This window comes from Cupressus sempervirens, chromosome 1 (assembly GCF_028749045.1).
Source record: "Cupressus sempervirens isolate cs-2001-9-10 chromosome 1, ASM2874904v1, whole genome shotgun sequence".
NCBI classification, from domain to species: domain Eukaryota; kingdom Viridiplantae; phylum Streptophyta; class Pinopsida; order Cupressales; family Cupressaceae; genus Cupressus; species Cupressus sempervirens.
Window position 1 is genome coordinate 298,441,561 of NC_143118.1, and position 12,303 is coordinate 298,453,863.

The 12,303-nt window shown below is 39.5% G+C and overlaps 1 protein-coding gene across 2 annotated transcripts; it reads left to right on the top strand.

Moving 5' to 3' along the window:
* Positions 1-8,528: 8,528 nt before the first annotated feature.
* LOC149577302 (cholesterol 22-monohydroxylase CYP90B52-like) lies at positions 8,529-12,068 on the top strand. 2 transcript variants are annotated; one of them, XM_089823345.1, is made up of 9 exons: positions 8,529-8,912; positions 9,003-9,357; positions 9,430-9,582; positions 9,815-10,051; positions 10,134-10,229; positions 10,324-10,402; positions 10,498-10,604; positions 10,749-10,867; positions 11,377-11,560. In XM_089823345.1, the coding sequence occupies exons 1-9, from the start codon at positions 8,644-8,646 to the stop codon at positions 11,471-11,473; spliced, it is 1,512 nt and encodes a 503-aa protein (XP_089679471.1). In that variant the 5' UTR covers positions 8,529-8,643; the 3' UTR covers positions 11,474-11,560. The 2 variants fall into 2 exon arrangements, with proteins under 2 accessions (XP_089679471.1, XP_089679477.1); XM_089823351.1 differs by having other exon boundaries at positions 8,531-8,912; positions 9,003-9,327; positions 11,377-12,068.
* The last annotated feature ends 235 nt before the right edge of the window (positions 12,069-12,303 follow it).

Genomic DNA, 12,303 nt, shown 5'->3' on the forward strand with positions numbered 1-12,303 from the left:
TCTCTCACCCTCTCTCCTCTCCCATCCCTACTCTCTCTTACACTCCCATCCCCCTCTCTCTCCCATCCCCTACTCCCTCTCCAACTCCTGCTCCCATTTCCTACTCTCTCTCTCTCTCTCTCTCTCCTCTCCCATCCCCTACTCTCTAGATCTCTCACACACACTCCCATTCCCCCCTCTCTCTCCCTCTCCCACTCCCTCTCCCACCACCTACAATCTCTCTCTCTCCCTCTCTACTCTCTATGTCCCATCCCCTACCCTCTCTCTCTCTCTCTCTCTCTCTCTCTCTCTCTCTCGCTCCCCCTCCCCCTCTCTCCCATCCCATGCTCTCTCTGTCACCCCCTACTCTCTGACACTCTGACACTCTCTCCCATCCCCTACTCTCTCTATCTTACACACATTCCCATTTCCCCTCTCTCTCTCTCCCACTCCCACTCTGTCTCCCACTACCTACTCTCTCTTCCCCATCCCCTACTCTCTCTCTCTCATAGACACAAACTCCCATCCCCACTCTCTCTCTCCCTCTCCCACTCCCTCTCCCATTGCCTACTATCTCTCTCTCTCACTCTCTCTCTCCTATCCCCTCCTCTCACTCTCTCTCCCATCCCATTCTCTCTCTGTGCTACACCTACTCTCTCTCACTCTCTCACACTCTCTCCCATCCCCTACTCTCTCTTACACACATCCCCATCCACCTCTCTCTCTCTCTCTCTCTCTCTCTCTCTCTCCCACTCCCTCTCTCACCACCTACTCTCTCTCTCCCAACCCCTACTCTCTCTATCTCTCTCTCCCCTCTCCCATCCCCTACTCTCTCTCTTTCACACACACACCCATCCCCCCTCTCTCTCCTCTCCCATCCCCTACTCTCTCTCCCTCTCCCACTCCCTTTCCCACTGCCTCTCCCACTGCCTACTATCTCTCTCTCTCACTCTCTCCCTGTCTACTCTCTCTCCCCCATCCCCTACTCTCTCTGTGACCCCTACTCTCTCTCACACTCTTGTACTATCTCCTATCCCCCCTATTCCCTACTCTCTCTCCTACACACGCTCCCATCCCTGTCTCTCTCCCTCTCCCACTCCTCCCACCACCTACTATCTCTCTCTCCCCCATCCCCTACTCTCTCTCTATCTCTCTCCCCTCTCCCATCCCCTACTCTATCTCTCATTCACTCTCCCTCTCCCACTACCTACTCTCTCTCTCTCACTGTCACTTTCACTGTCACTCTCTCTCTAGCACCCACTACTCTCTCTCTCTCTCTCACACACACATTTCCATCCATCCTCTCTCTCTCCCTCTCCCACTCCCTCTCCCATTGCCTACTCTCTCTCTCTCCCCCATCCCCTACTCTCTCTCTTTCACACACACACACACACTCACATTCCCATCCTCCTCTCTCTCACTCCCCCTCTCCAACTCTGTCTTCCACAGCCAAATCTGTCAGTCTCTCTCTCTCTCTCTCCCCCATCCCCTACTCTCAATCTCTCTCTCCCATCCTATACTCTCTCTTTGCCACCCCTACTCTCTCTCTCTCTCTCTCTCACACACACACACACATTCCCATCCCCCCTCTCTCTCCCTCTCCCACTCTCTCTTCCACTACCTACTCTCTCTCCCATCCCCTACTCCCTACTCTCTCTCTTTCACACACCCACACATTCCAATCCCCCCCTCTCTCCTCTCCCATCCCCTACTCTCTAGATCTCTCTCACACACTTCCATCCCCCCTCTCTCTCCCTCTCCCACTCCCTCTGCCATTGCCTACTATCTCTCTCTCTCACTCTCTCCCTTTCTACTCTCTTTCTCCCATCCCGTACTCTCTCTCTACCACCCCTACTCTCTCTCACACTCTCAAACTCTCTCCCGTCTCCTACTCTCTCTCTTACAAACACTCCCATTCCCCTCTCTCTCCCTATCCCTCTCCCTCTCCCACTACCTACTCTCTCTCTCTCTCTCTCTCTCTCTCTCTCCCCCCCCATCCCCTACTCTCTCTATCTCTCTCTCCCCTCTCCCATCCCCTACTCTCTCTCTTTCACACACACACACCCATCCTCCCCTCTCTCTCCCCTTTCTCATCCCCTACTCTGTCTCTCACTCACTCTCCCTCTCCCACTCTCACTTTCACTCTCTTCCTCTCTACTCTCTCTCACATTTTCAAACTCTCTCCCATACCCTACTCTCTCTCTCTCTCACACACACACACACACACAAATTTCCATCCCCCCTCTTTCTCTCCCTCTCCCAGTCCCTCTCCCATCTCCTACTTTCTCTCCCCCCCTCTCCCATCCCCTACTCTCTCTCTTTCACACACACACACACACACACTCCCATCCTCCTCTCTCTTTTTCTCACTCTCTGACTTTATCTCCCACTTCTCTCTCTCTCTCTCTCTCTCTCTCTCTCTCTCTCTCTCTCTCTCTCTCTCTCTCTCTCTCTCTCCCCCCCCCCCATCGCCTACTCTCAATCTCTCTCCCCCATCCTATACTCTCCCTCTGCCACCCCTACTCTCTCACACTTCCTCTCTCTCGCATCCCCTACTCTCTCTCTCTCTTACACACATTCCCATTCCCCCCTTTCTCTCCCTTGCCCATTGCCTAATCTCTCTCTCTATCCCCTACTCTCTCTCTCTCTCCCCTCTCCCATCCCATACACTCCCATCCCCCCTCTCTCCCTCCTCTCCCATCCCTACTCTCTAGATCTCTCACACACACTCCCATCCCCCCTCTCTCTCCCTCTCCCTCTCCCACTCCCTCTCCCATTGCCTACTCTCTCTCTCTCTCTACTCTCTCTCATCCCCTACTCTCTCTCTCTCTCTCTCTCTCTCTCTCTCTCTCTCTCTCTCTCTCTCCCCCCTCTCCCATCCCCTACTTTCTCTCTCGACCACCCCTACTCTCTCTCACACTCTCTCCCATGACCTAATCTCTCTCTCACTCCCATCCTCCTCCTCCTCTCTCTCTCTCTCCCTCTCTCACTCCCTCTCCCATTACCTACTCTCTCTCTATCATCCCCTACTCTCAATCTCTCTCTCCCATTCTGTGTTCTCTCTGCCACCCCTGCTCTCTCTCTCTCTCTCACACACTTCCTCTCTCTCCCATCCCCTACTCTCAATCTCTCTCCCATCCCATACTCTCTCTTTTCCACCCCTACTCTCTCTCACACTTCCTCTCTCTCCCATCCCATACTCTCTCTGCCACCCCTACTCTCTCTCACTTCCTCTCTCTCCCATCCCCTACTCTCTCTCCCCCCTCTCCCATCCTCTACTCTCTCTCTCTCTCTCTCACACACACACACACACACGCACGCACGCACGCCCACACACACACACACACATACACACACACATCCATCCCCCCTCTCTCTTGCTCTTGCTCTGCCTCCTCTTCTTCCCTCTCTATGCACTATTTAGGTCTCAATAGTGCATGCACACTAAAGCATGCACACACTATTAAGACCCAAATTTAAAAAGCTTTAAATAGCATGTGCATGCGCTATAGGGCATACACATTATTCAAACCTTTGCATTCTACTAAGCCTAAGGCTTGGTTTTCCCTTGGGGATCCAACCTAAAGATTTGGAGTCTATAAACTAGTCCGAGATGTGTTTTGCTGCAAACATACAAAAAATGATTGATTTTTCTTGTGTGCTCTCCTTCAAGATTCCTCGTGGTTGAGCATCGATAAGATTGGGTTACGTAACATTGTAGGTCTCTATGTTAGCTATATAGCCATATAATTTATTTCAAATTTGAACTATTTCAAGCCTTTCATCTATAATCTCTTTTGAACGTATATCCATTTTTTGTCAAAAACCAACATGTACTAATTGGGTTGTAGATTTTTGTTTGTTCATCGAATTTTGCAACAACTTAGTTTATTAGAAACTAGACTCCATTCTACACACTTTGAAAAAAAGAAGTTTTGATTTTAGATTAGTTTTAAATCATTTCTAGGGGGAGCACAAAGATATTTCATGTTTTTGGGATGTGTCTAGTTTAAAAATTCATTAAAAAAATATACATTATAAAATTACCCAAAAAATCTAGGATAAACTACATAGTGTTAAGTAACTTTTGACCAGAGTGATTAAAGAATTTCAAAAAAAAGGTTAAAATTTTAGGGGGGCCACACTTTGTACTATGTTATGTTTTTGGGGAATAAACAGTACCACTTTCTGTGGCCCCCTTTTTTGAGGACCTAAAATTAAACCATTTTGAAAAAAAATTAGTAGTTTAGAAACTATATTCAAGGGAATACTATTTTTGTTTTTGTCATATCTTAAAATTTTGAGCATAACTATCTTCAAATTCTTGTTGAAGTTCAGAAATTGCTGATTTTAGAAAAAAGGTGTCCACTTATACCCCCCTTTTGGCACCACAACTTTGTGCCCTTACCCTCAATGAAATGAAAACAATAATAATTTATTTATTTATTTGCATCATATTTCATGATTTTTTAAAGTTTTATTTAGTGTACCAAATAATGCAACTAACATGTGTTGTGCTGCGAGAGCTGAAAGCATAAATTAGAAACCAAGGATTTCTATATATGAATTTTCTTTTTCCATACATGAGCACAGAACCACCAACCAACTTTATGATGAAGGTGTCATTATCATATCTTCAACATGAATAAATTTCATTTTCTTCTGATATGATCATCATACTTCTTTCCTATTTAAATAGTAGGGTCTAGCACTACATGCATATTCATTTGTTTTCATGTCTCTTCTCTAAACATGGTACATGATAAATAAATTTCATTTTAGTAAAGTGTATATAAAATGATATATTATAAATAACTACACTATTGAATACAAAACCTAAAATTTTCTTGGGAGACATAAATGACTTCTAAATTTAAAAGAAGAGTACAACAACATAATAACAACATCATTCCTTGCATGCTCTAATGTGACACTATCAGAAGCTAGTTGCTGTCATTTCGGAGATTTTCCATGCCTTCTCCCTTTGATGTGTGGTGTACAGTCTCATGACTTGCACGCACATGTCTAAAACAAAAAGTTTGCATCTGATAACTTCCATCTTGTATAAATGTAAAGATTCAAGAAATTCAAGTTCTAGAAGTTATTTTTGATGGTAATAGTTGTACAACCATACCACTACCTGCATTTGATTTAGATAAAAAACTAGTCAAGATGACCCAAAAGTGTAAATTGAGAAGGGAAAATAAAGATCAAAATGCAATGAGTCATAATGCTAATGATACCCATTTGACCATCTCTTAATGGGCAACAAGAGATGCAATTTCAATGTGACCATATTTCTCAAGGATAGGCTACACCAATGTCTCTACAAAAGTGTGAATGCTCTCTTCCATAGATGACATCTCCATGAAAGTGTGAATTCTCTCTTTCATCGATGGCATCTCCGTGAAAGTGTGAATGCTCTCTTCTATTGATGATAGTCTCAAGAGTGAAACACATTCCCCTTCTTCATTGGTCTAATGCAAATGCCTAGTACCCAAGAAACTTCAAAGAAATGAAAACAATAATAAAACTTCATGTTTATTTTTTGCATCGTATTTCATGATTTTTTTAGGTCTTCTTGACCATATCATAGAATGTTCCTGATGTGTGCTATGTTGCGAGAGATGAAAGAAGAAATTTGACAACAAGAAGTTCAATTCATGAATTTTTTTTTTCTATGAATGAGTAGAGAACCACCAACCAAATTTATGATGAAGCTATCATTATCATATCTTCAACATGAATGAATTTGATTTTCTTTTGATATGGTCATCATACTTCATGCCTATTTAAATAGTAAGGTTTGGCACTATAGGCATATTCATTTGTTTGCATGCCTCTTCTCCTAACATGATATGTGCTAAAATCTTTCATTTTAGTAAAGTCTATATAAAAGGGTATATTAGAAAAAACTACACTATTGAATACATAGCCTAAAATTTGTTGCTTAGACATAAATGATTGCTAAATTTAAATATAGAGCACAACAACATAATAATACCATCCTTCCTTGGATGCTTTGATGTATCACTATCATAAGCTAGTCACTCTCATTTTAGATCTTGTCCATGCCTTCTACCTTCAAAGCGTGTTGTACAATCTCATGACTTGCACGTACATGTTTGGAAATAAAAGGTGTGCTTCTCATAACAAACATCTTGCATAAATCTAAAGCTTGAAGAAATTTAAGTTATGGAAATTGTTTTTGATGGTAATAGTTGTACAACCATACCACTACATGCATCTGATCCAAACCAAAAACTAATCAACATGACCCAAAACAAAGAATAATAGCAAAAGCTAAGATATGGGTGTAAATTGAGAAGGGAAAAATAAGAGTATGCCATGAGTCATAAATCTAATAATAAATGTTTGGAAACCTATGATGGGTGACATAAAATGGAAGTTCAACATAGCCATATTTCTCAAGGATAGGTTGCACTAGCTTCTCTATGAAAGCATGAATGCTCTCTTCTATTGATGGCATCTCCATGAAAGTGTGAATGCTCTCTTCCGTTAATGACATCTCCATGAAAGTGTGAATGCTCTCTTCCGTCGATGACACTTTCAAGAGTGAAACATATTCCCTTTCTGCCCTAGTCCAATGCAAATCCCTAGACCCAGGGAACTTCAAAGAAATGAAAAAAAAAAATTCAACTTCCCATTATTTTTTTACGTCCCATTTCATGATTTTTTTCAGGCTTTCTTGAGTGTATGAAAAAATATTTTTGACATGTGTTGTGTTGCAAGATTTGATGAAGAAATTTGACAACAAGGAATTCAATTCATGAATTTTGTTTTTTCATGCATGAGCATAGAACCGCCAACCAAGTTTATGATGAAGTTGTAAGTATCATATCTTCAGTATAAATGAATTTTATTTTCTTTTGACATGGTCATCATACTTCCTACCTATTTAAATATTAGGGCCTGACACTATAGGCATATTCATTTGTTTGGATGTCTCTTCTCTTAACATGGTACATGCTAAAATCTTTCATTTTAGTAAATTCTATATAAAATTTTATGTTATAAATAAATACACTAATGAAAACACAACCTAAAATTTTCTTAGCAAATGTATCATTATCAGAAGCTAGTCATTGTCATTTCGGAGTTTGTACATGCCTTCTTCCTTTGACATATGGTGTATAGTCTCATGACTTGCATGGACATGTCTGAAACTAAAAATTAACCTATTTGGGTGGTTTTTGGTTTACAAGGTTTGAACTATTAGCATACATTTGTTATTTTTCATGTCTCCATTCAAAATATTGTATAACAAAGGAAACCATAAACACTTCCATATTTCTTAAGTTATATATGTTTCTGTACTAAGTGTTTGTGTAATGGATCCATGTGTTAGTTATCGTTACACCAAAAGATTGACATATTAATACTCGATACAACCATTAGACTTTAGAACATTGGAGGTTGTTAAGCTATATTGGGAACCCAAGAGCCACATCATATCTCAATGATATGAAGAATGCACACTTTGCAACAATTCCACCCAATCTATGACCTAGCTAGCTAATACAATTCATTCAAATCTATAACCTAGGTTCTAATAGAAATTGTTCATGCTCGATATAACCAAACTATACAAAGAAAGAGGATTGAGCACCAAGAAACACCAAACTTCACAGAAGCCCTAAATGTCAAGTAGTAGAGCACCTCCAAAAACTAAGGTCCCAACACATATACCACCTACCACAACCTACAAAAACCACATGCCAAGGACAAGAATAGATGATGAAGAAGGCATGATGCCCCACTTTATTGCAATAGTGTAAACCACTCCTCTACCATGTGCCAAGAGACAAACACTACCAGTAGGCACATAAACATGCATGGTTTAAGACAAGGGAATTTCTGCCAAAGCCAAACTAGAGGGAAAAGGAAAATAAATAACTCGCAAGATCTCTATAGGAAGGGGCCAAAGCAATGATGTCCAAAAGTTAGACAAGGCCGTGCCCCCCAAAAAAATAAAAACAAAATAAAAAACAAACAAAACAAATTAAAGCCATAACCAGATCATCCACATTACCATTAGATCTTTCTCCCTCACCCAATGTATCATAATCTCTATTGCAAGTGTATCAAACCTTAATTTTCAAAATGAACTCTTCTCGATCTCTTGCCCATTAGCTTATAGCTTTATCTATTTATTTTAATTACTAATAAATCCTAAGTTTATGATTATTTCCATCGTAAAACCATACTCTTAAAATTGTGTTCGTTCTTGTCACTTTTACAAGTCACGGGCTTATATTCTTTCTTAAGAAGACATCACTTCATGCCACCTCTACTTTTCAAACAAAAATATCTAGTTTAAAAAATATTTTATTATATAATCTTTCCAACAAACAAGTGAATAATTAAGACATCTGAGATTTGAACCCTTGTCAGTCTTAAATTCCGAGAGACAGCATAAAAAGGGAGTACAACAAAATTTAAGACATGGAAGCAAAGCAAAAAAAAAGGAAAAGGAAGTTATCCGTTGCTAGAGCCTTGGAAAATATCTTATGTGGCTTATGGCATAGATTCGTAGCCTAAATTGCAATCAATAGATCCGATAGTACTTACTGGTCACCAAAAGTGCCCTATCCTCTTATGGAAAAATCAGACTTTGGTGTATTTAAATATCTTGGTGAATAAATGTTTTCTAATAACAAACACCAGACCAAACACCCCATGGCTCCCCTTGAGTACATGCCAACCGGAATTCTTATGACATTCATCTTTGTGTTTTCAATTTTTTTTATGATCAAAATGGTCTGGAGATCATATCCTATTCGAAGTGGGAAGAATAGTATGAGACTTCCCCCAGGGAAAATGGGATGGCCAATTATAGGAGAGACAATATCATACCTAAAACCTCACTCGGCTACTACACCTGGAGAATTTATGGAAGAACACACTTCTAGGTAACTTTCATGACTATTCTTTTTGTGTTAAAGTGGATGAAATTAGTTTGAGTAATTTTACAATTGGTAAGGAATCAATGTGAATTGTAGGTATGGGAAGATTTTCAAGTCACATTTATTTGGACACCCAACTGTTGTCTCAGCGGACCCAAGTCTTAACAACTTCATTCTACAAAATGAAGGGAAGCTCTTCGAATGCAATTATCCCTCTAGTATAGCCGGCATATTGGGGAAATGGTCTATGCTAGTACTTGTGGGAGACATGCACAAACATATGAGAAGCATTGCCTTGAGCTTCATGAGTAACTCAAAGCTTAGGAGCCATATCTTAGAGGAGATAAACTCAAATGCTTTGTACATTCTCAAGTCATGGAAGCAAAACAAGACTATAAGTGCACAAGCTGAGTCCAAAAAGGTGGCAAGTCATATGTTGTTGTCTAATGAGGTAATGTGAAGAATGTTGCAATTGCTTATCTGCTAGCTAATTATTTTTCAATGCTGTTATTTTTCCTTGCAGTACACCTTCAATCTGATGGCCAGCCAAATCATGAGCTGCGATCCATGGGAACCTCAGACAGAGTATCTAATGAGAGAATACTTTTCTTTTATGAGAGGAGTTGTGTCTGTACCTCTGAATCTTCCAGGTACTCACTATAGGAGAGCACTCAAGGTAAAGCACTCTGTAACCCTAATTTTTTTAGGGTTTTTCTGTTTCTAATTTTGTTGTTGCTAATTCTTTGTTTAGCTACCCGGTTGAATTCACTTCTTATGAATTCTTTTTGTACCGTCTGTAAGACTTGATGTTACTTTTTTCTTAAGTTCGAGACTCGTGTGCTTTAAAATAATCAGAACTTAAATTAAAATGTTTTCTCTTACATATATATTTTTTATTCACTTGACAGTCAAGAGCAACAATACTAGAAGTAGTGAAGAAGAAAATGGATGAGAGAAGAAGCAATTCGGACTATAAACATAAGGACCTACTAAGCACAGTAATGGAGGAGGGTAGTCTTTCTACAGAACAGATCTTAGATCTCGTTCTTAACTTTCTCTTTGCCGGCCATGAGACTTCCTCAGTTGCCTTGAGTCTTGCAATTTACTTCTTAGCAAGATCTCCCAAGGCTATGCAACACCTAAGGGTACATAATATTTTCTAGTATATGTTATGAAATGTGAGTTCCTCATCATTTCTCTTATGAGATATTTCCTTCTATGTTGCAGTCAGAACATTTGGGTATATTAAGACAAAAGAAGCCGTCAGAGATAGATTCAGGCCCCAACTGGGAGGACTACAAAAGAATGAAGTTTACTCAATGTGTTGGTTCCTTTTACTTTTTCTTTTATTAAGTATAGACAAAATTTTGAGGCTTAGAAATTTGATTTAATGTCCATATTCCCATCTTCTTTACAGGTCATTAATGAGACCCTCAGGCTAGGAAACGTTGTCCGTTTTGTGCACCGGAAAGCTCTGCAACGTGTGCATTTCAAAGGTAGTGGCTTTTAAAGGACATAAATTAGCATGTTCAAAACAATTGTAATAAGTTTTTCATTGATATACATGCTTTGCAATGATATTCATATGTAGGATACGAGATACCTGCTGGATGGAAAGTTATACCTGTTTTTGATGCAGTGCATTTAGATTCAGCTATCTATGAGAATCCTATGGAGTTTAATCCCTGGAGATGGCAGGTTTGTATATGCCCACATGGCTGCTCTAGAATAAGTTGTAACCCTAATCATGTTTTTTTTAAAGTATATTACTTTAAGTTCTAACCCTAATCATGTTATGTAATGTATAATAAGTTCTAACCCTAATCATGTTATGTAACGTAGAATATGGAGAGTGGAACATATTTTACGCCTTTTGGAGGAGGCCCAAGATTGTGCACGGGAATTGAACTTGGAAAAGTAGAGATCGCTGTTTTCCTTCATCACCTTGTTCTCAGATATGGGTATACACTAAAATCTCTCGTTCACCACCAGTGAAATGAAATCTATAATTATGTTACAATATGTCATAAATGGGTATATATGGGTATGCAGAAAAACAATGCAAACGAGTAGAATATCTACAGTTTCAATAATGGATTGACTTCAATTGTTTATAATGCCAAGCTTTTTAAGTCGGGATCTTTATACAATTATCGAAGACATAGGAATTTCTAATGTGAATGTGGTTTAAGTACATTTCTTAGTATTCTAAAGTAATTTCTATGAAATTTAGATTGACCTAATATAGACAAACATAAAAACAATATATATATATATATATATATATAATGGGTGTCTAATTTTTTAAAAGAATCCTATCCTAAACTATGGTGATCATATGGGTATACGGAAAAAATCCCTAAAATGATTAGTTGAAAATACATAAAGAGTTTATGATTTCATTATGTCGTCCAAATTCTTTCATGTTAATCATTGGAAAGTTCATTGAAAAGTTCTTTTTGTTGTGCAGGTGGGAACTAGTTGAATCTGACCACCCATTTGTTTTTCCATTCGTGGAGTTCAGAAAGGGGCTTCCAATTACACTAAGCTCGCTCGTTGAGGATTGAATGTACCACATCACGGCATTACATGAGCTTTAGAAAGACACAATATGGATCATATTCAAACAGAATGGGTACAAGCACTTTGGCAAATGAGATAAAATGATAAACATATGTAAACATAAGGGTCCTAGTCTTAGGTAGTATGAATCACATGCAAGCTCTTAGGCAATATGCATCATATGTAAACATAAGGGTCCTAGTCTTGGGCAATATACAATATGCATCGCATGTAAACATAAGGGTCTTAGTCTTGGGCAATATGGATCACATGTAAGCTCTTAGGCAATATGTATGTCCTAGTCTTAGTCATATGTAAGCACTTATGTAAGCACTTAGGCAATATGCATCATAGGTAAACGGATTTGTCTGAGAATTACAATTTACCTTGTGAAACATAAGGGAAACATAAGAGTCCTAGTTTTATCATGAAAATGACGTCCTCATGTTCAAGTGAAGATGGGAAGAATCACTTAGTGTCACTATCTACTGTATATCGCACGCTTTGAGCCCATCAAAACAGTTGCATACTTGTTTGTGCCTTTCAGACAATGATTGTAACAGTTCCTTCAGATTCTAATGCATTTATTTCTTGGTGTTCTCAGCTTGTTTTAGAATACTTCATACAATATGTTTTCTAGTGGATAATTAATATTTCAGGAAATTACTTGTTTCTTGACTTTGCTATTTTTTACTCGTACCCTTTTCATCATGGTTATCCAAGCCTATTATTGCCTTGCGATTAGGAGTACAGTCCGAGGTTGACACTTTTTTTTTTCTCTGTTTTTCCCTTTGTATCGCTTAGAACACTGACAAATGCAAACATGGGTGGTATG